We start from the raw sequence: 14,668 nt of genomic DNA on the forward strand, positions 1-14,668 counted from the left end.
TTTTTGTTTCTTACGGCCTAGGTCGCACAACAGCCCAAACCAAAAATTAGGCAGCTGGAATTGAAATCTGATCAGAGAAACTGCGAAAAATATACGCGCAGTGAGACCGAAAAAGGGCGATTGCGTAAGACAAGGCACTGGGGCTAAATTCGATTTGTAACCGTTGCATGAAATAGTTGAAAGTAAATTTGAAATTGCGCGAAAAGGGATGAATGTTGTGATAGAACTATATGTTGCAATTTGCGCGCCAACAACAGCGGTCTGATGATTATGACAATGAAGGTGATGGTCGAAAAGGTTTATAGCCAAGGGAGCTTGTCAACGTGCGAGGATTATGACCGGAATGAAAAAAAAGGTTTTGAATCGAGCTAAAGCACTGTTGATCAAAAGACGTTTCTCATTTACTGTTTTTTAATTAAGCTTTAAAACGTCAGATAAAATTGAAGACATTTCACGTTACTGGAATGAAACAAAACAAAAGTCTTATGTCTCGGGGGGGGGGGGTGGGGAAGGAAGGTTGCAGCTAATAATCGGATCTATCTCCTGTTTATGAGTGGACCTGTAACTGAGGGGGCTTAAAGAGGGGGGGGGGAGGGGCAGGAGTTTACGCGGGTGAAGTTTACGGGAGGGGCAGGAGTTTACGGTATAGCATTAGTCAGACTATTGTTCGTGTACATGGAAATATCGGCAGAGGAGTTACTTGTGGCAGTCTTAATCAACCAGTTATATCAAGCTTGTTGCTGTAGTCGAGCGCAAATTTGAGCCATCCATTTTTTTCGTGGAGAAGAGATCCTATCACAGACAGCTTAAGCTCTGTAAAAAAGATTGGGTGGAAACCTCATTCCTTCTCCCCCCCACCCCCACCTCACCCACCTCCTCCAGTCCTTTCAACAAATAAGTTGAGTTAAGTTCAGGCAAAAATGAACAAATTTTCATGGTGCGTCAGCCTTTTTAAAAAAACAATAACAAAAACAGCATTGACAGGTTAGGATCAAACCGGTTTCCAGATAAAGAATCACACTATCCAAGTTTTTTTTAAATAAAATTTATTCGCCAGGTATCCAACATGCGTTTCCTGGATGAAAATTTTGTTACTAGGTGCTATTACTTGTCGCAAGGGACGTTTCTGATTTAAAATAAATTTTAAAAAAGTCGTGTTAAAAGTTGAGAAAAGTTGACAGCGCCAATGTGGGGCAATCAGTATATCTTGAAGAGACTTTCTGGATGATCTGGCTGTGCAACCATAGTCTTCTTTAGCTCGCCATTTTCGTCAAATCCAACGATTCGCTGTTTATCATCCAGAAGTGACTGCAAGTAAAACTTACCATAACCGTCTTTCCCCCATCTCTTGTGAAACAGAATTTTGTAAGGAGCCACTTCTACGCTCTTCTTCATGAGCTTATCCAGAGGCTCTGAAGGATCCTATCAGAATAGACAAAAATTAGGCCAAAATCAAAGCTGTAACTCAATCTGTATTGTATCATGCATATAAGCGATAGATCCAGATAATGAATTGAAATTGAGCGTAAATGTTAACTCTCCGGGCAACTAGACGATTGGCACGCACAGGCAAAACAGATGATAATTATGATATGTAAGTTTTAGCCTCCTTATTCATTTAAAGAGTTGAAATTGTAGGGAAGCTTACGGTTATTCGTCGTACTTACGGTGAATCATAATCGTTTGTCTCATAATTAAGTCATTCGATAAGCGACTGGACAGGCGTCACCTTATGCATCGCCTGAAGAAGACTTGCATTATACCGTCAAAACACCGCGATCCACATCGGAATGGACTTCATCGATAGACAAACGAATTTATTTCACCACAAAGTTTAAAAGTTCTTTGATCAATGACCAAAGGTGATTAAATTTCTAGCCGACTGAAATCGTTTCAGTCACGCACCTCTAGAGTGACAGTGTCATTCTCTTTGTCAACGGCCATAACTTTGCGAGATTTTGCGTGCTCCAAAATAACAACTGTTCTACCATCGGCATCCGGGGTTTGGTACATCTTAAAATTAGCTATAAAAAGAGCATAATGAGCCGTCATAGTAAATGAAATATTAAATGCCCTTAAGAGAAAATCAACAACTGATATTCTCTTCTTGCCCTTCATGATTCAAACATTAGCTGGCGATTCACAAAATATTGCTACAGTGCGACTTTAATTCACTCGAAAAAGTTGAAGACCCAGGATTACACTTTCGTTAGCCGCTATGAATAATGTGGATAAACCTAGTATTAATGATAATATTAAAAATGATGATAATGGTAATAATAATGATTGTGATAACAATAACAATACTTATGCTCCATTAAATATTTTTGCTAGTGCGCGAATTGTATAAACGAATCCCATGACCGAATATCCCTCCCCCCCAACGTGATATTCTCCGATTTTCAAACCTTTCGTCCACCACGATAAGTCTTCGTTTAAAATTTGATTCAAGATCTGAGAGAGCGTTTTGTGGTTGTTACATAAGGAGGGGTATATTTTTTGTTCATTAAGTCGTACCAGTGAACAGTCAACAGCTCCGCTCTCGGAAAACTGTTCGCATCTTGGAACAGGTACTGTCCGTGGACAAATATCCGTGCATATTTTTGCCCCAAATAGAGGATGTTGTTATACGAACTACAGATGACACAATAATGATAACATGAATGACACCAAAAAAATTCAGATAATGATGATGATAACAGCAATAGTAATAATGGTAATAATATACCGTTTCATTGACTAACAACAAATTGCTTCCAAAAGATACTTAAAGGAGACTTAAAACATGCCTACCTTTGTTTAACCACGCTTATAAATTCTTACGCGAATATTCTCGCAAACCGAAGGATAAAGGATGATATCTTTGACGAGCAATCTTCCTAACACCATATTATTTTTTTTCTCACCGTTGTCAGTGTCGCCTCCATTTGCTTTCAACGAATTGCCATCGAAATGCAAGAAGGGGCCTAGTTCTTTGCCAGTGTCTCTCTGATAATGAAGCTTACATATGACTCCCGGACCCCATAGGGGAGTACCTCCACCTATGACTGTATATGAACCAACAAAGGACATTGCGATGAGTGATCTCTTCGCAACAAAAGTGTACTTCTAGGAAATCTCTGAAAAGTTTCTTCCCGACGAAGCTATATCTATGACTGTAACATCTGTTTTATATACGGTATACCCGCCCTCTAAAAGCGAAATAACGTGCGTTTATTTACAACGCTTTTTAATGTTAGAGCATGCACCTCACGAAAACGAAAACTTGTCATCATCGCTAATTTACCACAAGTCACGTGGTGTAAATTTACGATGATAGCAGGATCAGAATTGCTTTCCACTGAGTTTTGTTTTCGGACCCGTATTCCTGCCTAAAGTATTTCCTGTTTATAGGCAAGTCATCGTCCTGAAGTTTCGTTTTAAAGTTCCGAGGGGAATGCAAAAAAATTTCCACTGACGAGGCGAGAGGAAGGCGAGCGCGAGCATCGAAACCCGATTTGTGTTTCTTGTACTATGAAATTATATCGAGTGGAATTTTGCTTACCGTTTACTAATTACATGTATTGCTGACACGTTCCTTGTTGAGGTTTCGTTTTCAAATCCACCAAAGCCAGAAAAATAAAATTTAATAAATTACGAATCTTAAACGAATGATTACATTCTTTCATTGCAAAGTTTTCGATATATCGCGCGTTCTGACCAGCTGAAACATCGCGTTTCATGAGAGTACAGATTCAATAAGTAACGGAGTCACTCCATCGACCAATTTGCACAATGACTGACCGATAAGTTAACGCTAAGCTTACTGTTGTAGTCAAACACGCACATACGCACATATACATCCATTGATTTGTTTTGTGAAGAGATCCTATCAAAGGCGGCCCAAGCTCTTTAAGAATGATCGAGCCCCCCTCTCCTACTTTCTCCAGTCCTTTCAACTGAAATAAGGTATTTTTCAAGCGAAAATTTACCTAAAAATCATATTTTTTAAATGAGGCTTCTTCTTTTTCAAATGCAACTTGCTATTTCAAAAATAACAAAGCATTCCACTTCACAAATTAGTCTCTATAAAGGCAAACTACTCAAGGTTCTTTATAACGGTTTACTCGCTCATTATCCAATATGCGTTTCTGCATTGTTTCATGGATAGAAAGTTCGTAATTAGATTTAATTACATGTAGACAGGAACGTTATTAGTTTAAAATTATTTGAACATAAAATTCGTTTTAAAAGTTGTCGACAAAAGTTGGTAGCGCTCTGCTAAGACGACCAGTGCATTGTAAAGAGGCTTTCTGTACTATGCGGCTGTTTACAAGAAGTCTCCGTCTGGTTGCCTTGAATGACAAATTCAATAATTTTATCGTTATTGTATGACTTCAAGTAAAACTGCGAACTACCTTCTTCTCGCGCTATCTGGTAGAGCAGAATTTCCTTATAAGAATCTCTGACAGCTTTCAACGTTCTGAAATCTTTTAAAGCTGAGTCTGAAGGATTAGCCAATCAGAGTAGACAAAGAGCGACAAAGCCGTGAGAGGCTCAAGACATAAAATTATAATGAAGGGCTTCAGTAATACACTGGCTGGCCCCTTTAATGAAAAATGATAAACAGATTAAATAAAGTTAATAATAAACAGATCAACGATTAAAAGTAACCAAAAAATCCCAAACAGTTGGAAAGGACACAACCAAACTAAGTTCAAAATCGAGCAAAAAAATGACTCTTTGAAAGTATGAAAAGTAAGGACGTGACACGGCGGCGAGTCAACTTCGTGTTCTGGTGAAATTTGCTTTCTAATTTTGTTTTCTTACAGTTCTTGTTGACGTGTTCCTTGTTTTAGCACAATCATAATCTAAACGTTTCGTTTTCAAATACACCCGAGCCAAATAAAATGACAAAATTTACACATTGATAATTCAAAATTGATGATAATTTGTCGCCATTCAATCACTATCTCACCTTTTGCTATTCAAGATTTTTGTTTCTTACGGCCTAGGTCGTACAACAGCCCAAACCAAAAACTAGGCAGCTGGAATTGAAATCTGATCAGAGAAACTGTTAAAAATATACGCGCAGTGAGACTGAAAAAGGGCGATTGCGTAAGACAAGGCACTGGGGCTAAATTCGATTTGTAACCATTGCATGAAATAGTTGAAAGTAAATTTGAAATTGCGCGAAAAGGGATAAATGTTGTGATAGAACTATATGTTGCAATTTGCGCGCCAACAACAGCGGTCTGATGAATATGACGATAAAGGAGGTGATGGTCGAAAAGGTTTATAGCCGAGAGAGCTTGTAAACAAGCGAGGTAAAGTTTACGGGGGGTTTACTGAGGGGCAGGAGTTTACGGTATAGCATTAGTCAGACTAATTTTAGTGTACATGGAAATATCGGCAGAGGAGTTTCTTGCGGCAATCTTAATCAACCAGTTATATCAAGCTTGTTGCTGTAGTCGAGCGCAAATTTGAGCCATCCATTTTTTTCGTGGAGAAGAGATCCTATCACAGACAGCTTAAGCTCTATAAAAAAAAAATTGGATGGAAACTTTACCCCCTCCCCCCCCACCCCCATCTCACCCACTTCCTCCAGTCCTTTCAATCACTAAGTTAAGTTAGGTTCAGGCAAAAATGAAAAAATTTTCATGGTGCGTCAATCTTTTAAAAAAAAAAACAAAAACAAAAACAGCATTGACAGGTTAGGATCAAACCAGTTTTCAGATAAAGAATCGCACTATCCAAGGTTTTTTTTAAGATAAAATTTTATTCACCAATCATCCAGCATGCGTTTCCTGGATAACAATTTTGTTACTAGGTGTTATTACTTGTCGCAAGGGACGTTTCTGATTCAAAATAAATTTAACATAAAAGTCGTGTTAAAGTTGAGAAAAGTTGACAGCGCCAATCAGTGCTCTTTCTTGCAGAGATCTACACTACACTCTCTTTCTTGAAGAGACTTTCTGGCCCTGCAACAGTAGTCGTCTTTAGCTCGCCATTTTCGTTAAATCCAACGATTTTATCATTCTTAAGTGACTTCAAGTAAAAATAGCCAGTACCGCCTTTCTCCCATATCTGGTAAAACAGAATTTCCGGATGGGACTTGTCTATGCCCTTCTCAATGAGCTGAGATACCTTCACTGGAGGATCCTATCAGAATAGACAAAAATTAGGCCAAAATCAAAGCTGTACCTCAATCTGTATTGTATCATGCATAAACGAAAGATCCAGATCATGAATTGAAATTAAGTGGAAATGTTAGCTCTCCGGGCAATTAGACGATTGGCACGCACAGGCAAAACAGATGATAATTATGATATGTAAGTTTTAGCCTCCTTATTCATTTAAAGAGTTGAAATTGTAGGGAAGCTTACGGTTATTCGTCGTACTTGCGATGAATCATAATCGTTTGTCTCATAATTAAGTCATTTGATCAGCGACTGGACAGGCGTTACTTTCCGCATCGCCTGAAGAAGACTTGCATTATACCGTCAAAACACCGCAATCCACATCGGAATGGACTTCATCGAAAGACAAACGAATTTCTTTCACTACAAAGTTTAAAAGTTCTTTGATCAATGACCAAAGATGATTAAATTTCTAGCCGACTGAAATCGTTTCAGTCACGCACCTCTAGAGTGACAGTGTCATTCTCTTTGTCAACGGCCATAACAGTGTCATCTTTTGTGTTAATGGTCACAACTCTCTGAGATTTCATGTGCTCCAAAATAACAGCTGTTCCACCATCGGAATCCGAGGCGTAGTGGATCTTAAAAATACCTATAAAAAGAGGATAAAGAGCCTTCAGAGTAAATGAAATATTAAATGCCCTCAAGAGAAAATCAACAACTGATATTCTCTTGTTGCCCTTCATGATTCAAACATTAGCTGGCGATTCACAAAATATTGCTACAGTGCGGGTTCTTTCGGAAAGAATTTCGTCAAGTTTAAAAACAATAAATATGTTATTTACCGGCTAAGGGTCGGTCCGTATGGTGAAAAACTGTGACCGAGGTCTTAAAAATGCTGCCCTCGGCCTGCGGCCTCGGGCAGTATTTTCAAAACCTCGGTCACAGTTTTTCACCATACGGACCTCCCAGCCGGCAAATAACATATATATACGAACTACTGATGACACAATAATGATAACATGAATGACACCAAAAAAATTCAGATAATTATGATAATAACAGCAATAGTAATAATGGTAATAATATACCGTTTCATTGACTAACAACAAATTGCTTCCAAAGGATATCAACCGGGACTTAAAACATGCCTACCTTTGTTTAACCACGCTTATAAATTCTTACGCGAATATTCTCGCAAACCGAAGGATAAAGGATGATATCTTTGACGAGCAATCTTCCTAACACCATATTATTTTTTTTTCTCACCTTTTTTAGGGTCGGGTCCATTTGCTTTCAACGAATTGCCATCGAAATGCATATAGTGACTTTTTTCTTCGCCCTCTTTTTTCTTACGAAGAAGGTGAATGCCTGCTTCAGACCCCCAAGCGGAATCACTTCCATCTATAACTGTACACGAACCAGCAGTGGTCATTGTGATGAGTGATCTCTTCGCAACAAAAGTGTACTTCTGGAAAATCTCTGAAAAGTTTCTTCCCGACGAAGCTATATCTATGACTGTAACATCTGTTTTATATACAGTATACCCGCCCTCTAAAAGTGAAATAACGTGCGTTTATTTACAACGCTTTTTAATGTTAGAGCATGCACCTCACGAAAACGAAAACTTGTCATCATCGCTAATTTACCACAAGTTACGATGATAGCAGGATCAGAATTGCTTTCCACTGAGTTTTGTTTTCGGACCCGTATTCTTGCTTAAAGTATTTCCTGTTTACAAGCAACTTATCGTCCTGAAGTCTCGTTTTCAAGTTCCGAGGGGGAAGCAAAAATTTCCACTGAAGAGGCGAGAGGAAGGCGAGCGCGAGCATCGAAACCCGATTTGTGTTTCTTGTACTGTGAAATTATATCGAGTGGAATTTTACTTACCGTTTACTTATTACATGTATTGCTGACGTGTTCCTTGTTGAGGTTTCGTTTTCAAATCCACCCGAGCCAGAAAAATAAACTTTAACAAATTAAGAATCTTAAACGAATGATAACACTCTTTCATTGCAAAGTTTTCGATATATCGCGCGTTCTGATCAGCTGAAACATCGCGTTTTATTTGCTCAATGACTGACCAATAAGTTAACGCTTCTCTCGCTTTTTTTGACACACCCACTACATGACCTGAAAATCGAATGTGATCACGAGCTTTTCGCTTCAGTTTATACAAAACTGAGGTCCTCAATGAGGTGATGTCAATGAGGTGATGCCTTTTACAGACCATAAATTGAAGATCATCACTGGTATGGAGCAGGACTCTTATCTGTAAGGGGTGTATAGTAAAATGTATTTCTGGTATACAGCGGTGGGGACTGTTATCTGGGGCAGGGGAAGGGGTGGGCAGCGGAATACAATCAGATGTATTTCCGGTATACAGATAGTGGGAACTCTTTTCTGGGAGGAGGGGGCGGAAAATAATCAGATGTTTTCCTGTTTACGGATGGTTGGGAACCTTACCTGGGAGGGGTTTATGATATAGCATAAGTCAAAACCATAGCAGAATTCTCTGATATGGTAGGTTAGTTAAAACAGGACAGTGCTGGCGGCAGGAATGTAATTGGAGATGATATGATAATTTGCGTGCATGAAATTATGAGCGGAGGATTTGCTTGAAGCAGTGTTACTTCAAAGATCATACTAAGCTTTCTGTTGTCAAACACGCACGCAATGATCCATTGATTTGTTTTGTGAAGAGATCCTATCAAAGGCAGTCCAAGCTCTGTAAGAATGATCGAGCACCCTTTCCTACTTTCTCCTGTCCTTTCAACCGAAGTAAGGTATTTTTCAAGCAAAAATTTACCTAAAATTCATATTTTTTGAATGAGGCTTCTTCTTTTTTAAATGCAACTTGCTATTTCAAAAATAACAAAGCATTTCACTTCAGCAATTAGTCTCTATAAAGGCAAACTACTCAAGGTTCTTTATAACGGTTTACTCGCTCATTATCCAATCGTTTCTGCATTGTTTCATGGATAGAAAGTTCGTAAGTAGATTTCATTACATGTAGACATGGACGTTATTAATTTAAAATTATTTGAACATAAAATTCGTTTTAAAAGTTGAAAAAAGTTGGTAGCGCTCTGCTAAGGTGACCAGTGCGTCGCGAAGAGGCTTTCTGTACTATGCAGCTCTATTAGAAGTCTCCGTCTGGTTGCCTTGAATGACAAATTCAATAATTTTATCGTTATTGTATGACTTCAAGTAAAACTGCGAACTACCTTCTTCTTGCGCTATCTGGTAGAGCAGAATTTCCTTATAAGAACCTCTGACAGCTTTCAACGTTCTGAAATCTTTTAAAGCTGAGTCTGAAGGATTAGCCAATCAGAGTAGACAAAGAGTGACAAAGCTGTGAGAGGCTTGGGACATAAAGTTATAATGAAGGGCTTCAGTAATACACTGGCTGGCCCCTTTAATGAAAAATGATAAATAGATTAAATAAAGTTTATCATAAACGGATAAACAGATAAACGATTAAAAGTAACCAAAAAATCTCAAACAGTTGGAAAGGACACAACCCAACTAAGTTCAAAATCGAGCAAAAAAATAACTCTTTGAAAATATGAAAAGTAAGGACGTAACACGGCGGCGAGACAGCTTCGTGTTCTAGTGAAATTCGCTTTCTAATTTTGTTTTCTTACAGGTCTTGTTAACGTGTTCCTTGTTTTAGTACAAGCATAATTAAAGGTTTCGTTTTCAAATACACCCGAGCCAAATAAAATAACAAAATTCGCGCATTGATAATTCAAAACTGATGATAATTTGTCACCATTCAATCATTATCTCACCTTTTTCTATTCAAGATTTTTGTCTCTTACGGCCTAAGTCGTACAACAGCCCAAACCAAAAGTTAGGCAGCTGGAATTGAAATCTGATCAGAGAAACTGCGAAAAATACACGCGCAGTGAGACTGAAAAAGGGCGATTGCGTAAGACAAGGCACTGGGGATAAATTCGATTTGTAACCATTGCATAAAATAGTTGAAAGTAAATTTGAAATTGCACGAAAAGGGATGGATGTTGTGAGTGAACTATATGTTGCAATTTGTGCGCCAACAACAGCGGTCTGATGATTATGACAATGGAGGTAATGGTCGAAAAGGTTTATAGCCAAGGGAACTTGTAAACGTGCGGGGTTTATGACCGGGATGAAAAAAATAAGTTTTGAATCGAGCTAAGGCACTGTTGATCAAAAGACGTTTCTCATTTACTGTTTTTTTAAACTAAGCTTTAAAACGTCAGATAAAATTGAATTCATTTCAATATTGGGAGCAAAGTTAAAGTTAAAAAATGAACGTTACTGGAATGAAACAAAACAAAGTTCAGAAATTTCTCGGCTTGAAGATCATCTTATATCTTGGGGGGGAAGGTGGGGGAGGAAGGGTGCGGCTAATAATCGGATCTATCTCCTGTCACAGATGAGTGGACCTGTACCTGAGGGGGCTTAAGGGGGGGGGGGGGGGGGGGCGGCAAGAGTTACGCGGGTGAAGTTTTTATATAAAATTTATTCGCCAATTATCCAACATGCGTTTCCTGGATAACAATTTTGTTACAAGGTGTTATTACTTGTCGCAAGGGACGTTTCTGATTTAAAATAAATTTAACATGAAAGTTGTGTTGAAAGTTGAGAAAAGTTGACAGCACCTGACTGGAAATATTAACTCAGCGTTTCTCGAAGAGACTTGCTAATTGACGTGGCGTTACGTCAGTAGTATTCATTGGCTTGCCCTTTTCGTCAAATCCAACAATTCGCTGTGCACCATCCAGAAGTGACTTAAAGTAAAACTCATCACTCCCTCTTGCCTTCGGTATCTTGTGAAACAGAATTTCCGGATGGGACTTGTCTATGCTCCCGTTCTTATCAATGATCTGACGTAGATCCACTGGAGGATTCTATCAGAATAGACAAAAATTAGGCCAAAATCAAAGCTGTAACTCAATCTGTATTGTATCATGCATAAGCGATAGATCCAGATCATGAATTGATATTGAGTGTAAATGTTAACTCTCCGGGCAATTGGACGATTGGCACGCACAGGAAAAACATGATGATAATTATGATATGTAAGTTTTAGCCTCCTTATTCATTTAAAGAGTTGAAATTGTAGGGAAGCTTACGGTTATTCGTCGTACTTGCGGTGAATCTTAATCATTTGTCTCATAATTAAGTCATTTGGTAAGCTACTGGACAGGCGTCACCTTATCCATCGCCTTAAGAGGTCTTGCAGTATACCGTCAAAACACCCCGATCCACATCGGAATGGACTTCATCGAGAGTCAAACGAATTTATTTCACCACAAAGTTTAAAAGTTCTTTGATCAGTGACCAAAGATGATTAAATTTCTAGCCGACTAAAATGGTTTCAGTCACGCACCTCTAGAGTGACTTTGTCATCCTCTGTGTTAATGGCCATAACTTTGTGAGATTCTTCGTGCTCCAGAATAACAATAGTTACATCCTCGTTGTCTACACGATCCGTGGCTTCGTGGAATATAAAACGAGCTATAAAGAAAAAAAAAAGTGTGAAGAGCCTTCATAGTAAATGAAATATTAAATGCCCTCAAGAGAAAATCAACAACTGATATTCTCTTCTTGCCCTTCATGATTCAAACATTAGTTGGCGATTCACAAAATATTGCTACAGTGTGGCTTTAATTCACTCAAAAAAGTTGAAGACCCAGGATTACACTTTCGTTAGCCGCTATGAATAATGTGGATTAACCTAGTATTAATGATAGTATTAAAAATGATGATATGGTAATAATAATAATGATTGTGATAACAATAACAATACTTATGCTCCATTAAATATTTTTGCTCGTGCGCGAATGGTCTAAACGAATCCCATGACTGAATATCTCCCACCCACGTGATATTCTCCAATTTTCAAACCTTTCGTCCACCACGATAAGTCTTCGTTTCAAATTTGATTCAAGATCTGAGAGAGCGTTTTGTGGTTGTTACATAAGGAGGGATATATTTTTTTGTTCATTAAGTCGTACCAGCGAATAGTCAACAGCTTCGCTCTCGGAAAACTGTTCGCATCTTGGAACAGGTAATGTCCGTGGACAAATATCCGTGCATATTTTTGCCCCAAATAGAGGTTGTTGTTATACGAACTACTGATAACACAATAATGATAACATGAATGACACCAAAAAAATTTAGATAATGATGATGATAACAGCAATGGTAATAATGGTAATAATATACCGTTTCGTTGATTAACAATAAATTGCTTCCAAAGGATATCAACCGGGACTTAAAACATACCTACCCTTGTTTAACTACGCTTATAAATTCTTACGCGAATATTCTCGAAAACCGAAGGATAAAGTATGATATCTTTGACGAGCTATCTGCCTAACACCATATTATTATTTTTTCTCACCGTTGTTCTTGCCGTCTCCATCTGCTTTCAACAAACTGCCATCGAAATGCAGGTAGTGACCTGGTACGTTGCCAATGTCATTCTTTGAATAAAGCTTGTGCGTTTTCTGATCCCAGTCGGAATCATTCCCATCTATGACCGTACATGAACCAGCAGTAGCAGTGGTCATTGTGATGAGTGATCTCTTCGCAACAAAAGCGCACTTCTGGAAAATCTCTGAAAAATTGCTTCCCGACGAAGCTATATCTATGACTGTAACATCTCTTTTATTCACGGTATACCCGCCTTCCAATTAAAAGTGAAATAACGTGCGTTTATTTACAACGTTTTTTAATGTTAGAGCATGCACCTCACGAAAACGAAAACTTGTCATCATCGCTAATTTACCACAAGTTACGTGGTGTAAATTTACGATGATAGCAGGATCAGAATTGCTTTCCACTGAGTTTTGTTTTCGGACCCGTATACCTGCTTAAGTATTTCCTGTTTACAAGCAACTTATCGTCTTGAAGTTTCGTTTTCAAGTACCGAGGGGAATGCAAAAAAATTTCATTGACGAGGCCAGAGGAAGGCGAGCGCGAGCATCGAAACCCGATTTGTGTTTCTTGTACTGTGAAATTAGATCGAGTGGAATTTTGCTCACCGTTTACTTATTACATGTATTGCTGACGTGTTCCTTGTTTAAGTTTCGTTTTCAAATCCACCCGAGCCAGAAAAATAAATATTCAACAAATTAAGAATCTTAAACGAATGATTACACTCTTCAATTGCAAAGTTTTCTATATATCGCGCGTTCTGATTAGCTAAAACATCGCGTTTCATGAGAGTACAGATTTAAGAAGTAACGGAGTCAGTCCATCGACCAATTTGCACAATGACTGACAAATTAGTTAACTCTTCTCTCGCTTTTTTTGACACACCTACTACATGACTTGAAAATCGAATATGATCACGAGCTTTCCGCTTCAGTTTATACAGAACTGAGGTCCTCAATGAGGAGATGCCTTTTACAGACCATAAATTGAGACTCTCGCCTTGAAGGTCATTATTGGTATGGAGCAGGACTCTTATCTGTAATGGGTGTATAATAAAATGTATTTCCGGTATACAGGCGGTGGGGACTGTTATCTGGGGGAGGGGGGTTGGGCAGCGGAATATAATCAGATGTAGTTCCGGTATACAGATAGTTTCTGGGAGAAGGGGGACGGAAAATAATATTCTTGTTTACAGATGGGTAGGGAACCTTACCTGAAAGGGGGTTTATGATATAGCATAAGTCAAAACCATAGCAGAATTCTCTGATATGATTGGTTATCAGCCGGCCTAATTTTAGTTATAACACGACAGTGCTGGCGGCAAGAATGTAACTGGAGATGATATGATAATTTGCGTGCATGAAATTATGAGCGGAGGATTTGCTTGAGGCAGTGTTACTTCAAAGATTATAATAAGGTTACTGTTGTCGTCAAATTAACAAACAGATTCCAAGTTGCTGTGCGTCTGTTCAGTAATAGATCACAGAGGACGTAAAATGTGGTAAGAACAAAAAAGTGGCACACGAGACGCAGCCGAGTGTGTCACTGATGTTCTTACCACATTTTACGTCCTCTTTGATCTATCACTGAACAGACGCACGGTAACTTGGAATCTATTTGTTTTATATAATAAAAAATTTAAAAAAAGTCTTAATGATGACGTCATCTACACGTCTGTCCTCCAATAGATCATAAGTGAGAAGCAATCAGAATGCGTGCATAATTGAGCTTATTATATAACACGCACACATGCATCCATTGATTTGTTTTGTGAAGAGATCCTATCAAAGGCGGCCCAAGCTCTGTAAAAATGATCGAACCCCCCTCTCCTACTTTCTCCTGTCCTTTCAACTGAAATAAGGTATTTTTCAAGCTGAAATTTACCTAAAATTCATATTTTTTAAATGAGGCTTCTTCTTTTTTAAATGAAACTTGCTATTTAAAAAATAACAAAGCATTCCACTTCAGCAATTAGTCTCTATAAAGGCAAACTACTCAAGATTCTTTATAACGGTTTACTTGCTCATTATCCATTAGAATAAAGGGGTAAGTTTCTAAAGAAACTGTGGTGCTGCTTCGGTGGGAGAGTATAGCAGGTAATTTAGTGTTAACAACTG

At 38.4% G+C, this 14,668-nt stretch overlaps 3 protein-coding genes across 3 annotated transcripts; all 3 read right to left on the reverse strand.

Moving 5' to 3' along the window:
- Positions 1 to 909: 909 nt before the first annotated feature.
- On the reverse strand, positions 910 to 3,242 carry LOC113666614 (uncharacterized). Its single transcript, XM_089183355.1, has 3 exons — positions 2,907 to 3,242; positions 1,906 to 2,024; positions 910 to 1,422 (listed from the first exon to the last, which is right to left on the reverse strand). The coding sequence occupies exons 1-3, from the start codon at positions 3,070 to 3,072 to the stop codon at positions 1,198 to 1,200; spliced, it is 510 nt and encodes a 169-aa protein (XP_089039481.1). The 5' UTR covers positions 3,073 to 3,242; the 3' UTR covers positions 910 to 1,197.
- A 2,496-nt stretch (positions 3,243 to 5,738) lies between these two features.
- On the reverse strand, positions 5,739 to 7,685 carry LOC149040605 (uncharacterized). The gene is made up of 3 exons (XM_089183356.1): positions 7,389 to 7,685; positions 6,623 to 6,771; positions 5,739 to 6,141 (listed from the first exon to the last, which is right to left on the reverse strand). Exons 1-3 carry the CDS (start codon positions 7,552 to 7,554, stop codon positions 5,923 to 5,925), a joined length of 534 nt encoding a protein of 177 aa, XP_089039482.1. The 5' UTR covers positions 7,555 to 7,685; the 3' UTR covers positions 5,739 to 5,922.
- Positions 7,686 to 10,614: 2,929 nt separating this feature from the next.
- On the reverse strand, positions 10,615 to 12,826 carry LOC149040606 (uncharacterized). The gene is made up of 3 exons (XM_089183357.1): positions 12,517 to 12,826; positions 11,500 to 11,627; positions 10,615 to 11,017 (listed from the first exon to the last, which is right to left on the reverse strand). The coding sequence occupies exons 1-3, from the start codon at positions 12,683 to 12,685 to the stop codon at positions 10,787 to 10,789; spliced, it is 528 nt and encodes a 175-aa protein (XP_089039483.1). The 5' UTR covers positions 12,686 to 12,826; the 3' UTR covers positions 10,615 to 10,786.
- Between the last annotated feature and the right edge of the window lie 1,842 nt (positions 12,827 to 14,668).

This window comes from Pocillopora damicornis, chromosome 9, assembly GCF_964200805.1.
Source record: "Pocillopora damicornis chromosome 9, jaPocDami1.2, whole genome shotgun sequence".
NCBI lineage: Eukaryota > Metazoa > Cnidaria > Anthozoa > Scleractinia > Pocilloporidae > Pocillopora > Pocillopora damicornis.

Bases quoted from the DNA above. Each gene is read 5' to 3' on its own strand.
- LOC113666614 (XM_089183355.1), bottom strand. From the start codon at position 3,072: ATGTCCTTTGTTGGTTCATATACAGTCATAGGTGGAGGTACTCCCCTA. The intron at 2,025-2,906 runs GTGAGAAAAAAA...CTCTTTTTATAG, and splicing joins TGGAGGCGACACTGACAACG to CTAATTTTAAGATGTACCAA. The intron at 1,423-1,905 runs GTGCGTGACTGA...CTATTCTGATAG, and splicing joins ATGACACTGTCACTCTAGAG to GATCCTTCAGAGCCTCTGGA.
- LOC149040605 (XM_089183356.1), bottom strand. From the start codon at position 7,554: ATGACCACTGCTGGTTCGTGTACAGTTATAGATGGAAGTGATTCCGCT. The intron at 6,772-7,388 runs GTGAGAAAAAAA...CTCTTTTTATAG, and splicing joins TGGACCCGACCCTAAAAAAG to GTATTTTTAAGATCCACTAC. The intron at 6,142-6,622 runs GTGCGTGACTGA...CTATTCTGATAG, and splicing joins ATGACACTGTCACTCTAGAG to GATCCTCCAGTGAAGGTATC.
- LOC149040606 (XM_089183357.1), bottom strand. From the start codon at position 12,685: ATGACCACTGCTACTGCTGGTTCATGTACGGTCATAGATGGGAATGAT. The intron at 11,628-12,516 runs GTGAGAAAAAAT...TTTTCTTTATAG, and splicing joins TGGAGACGGCAAGAACAACG to CTCGTTTTATATTCCACGAA. The intron at 11,018-11,499 runs GTGCGTGACTGA...CTATTCTGATAG, and splicing joins ATGACAAAGTCACTCTAGAG to AATCCTCCAGTGGATCTACG.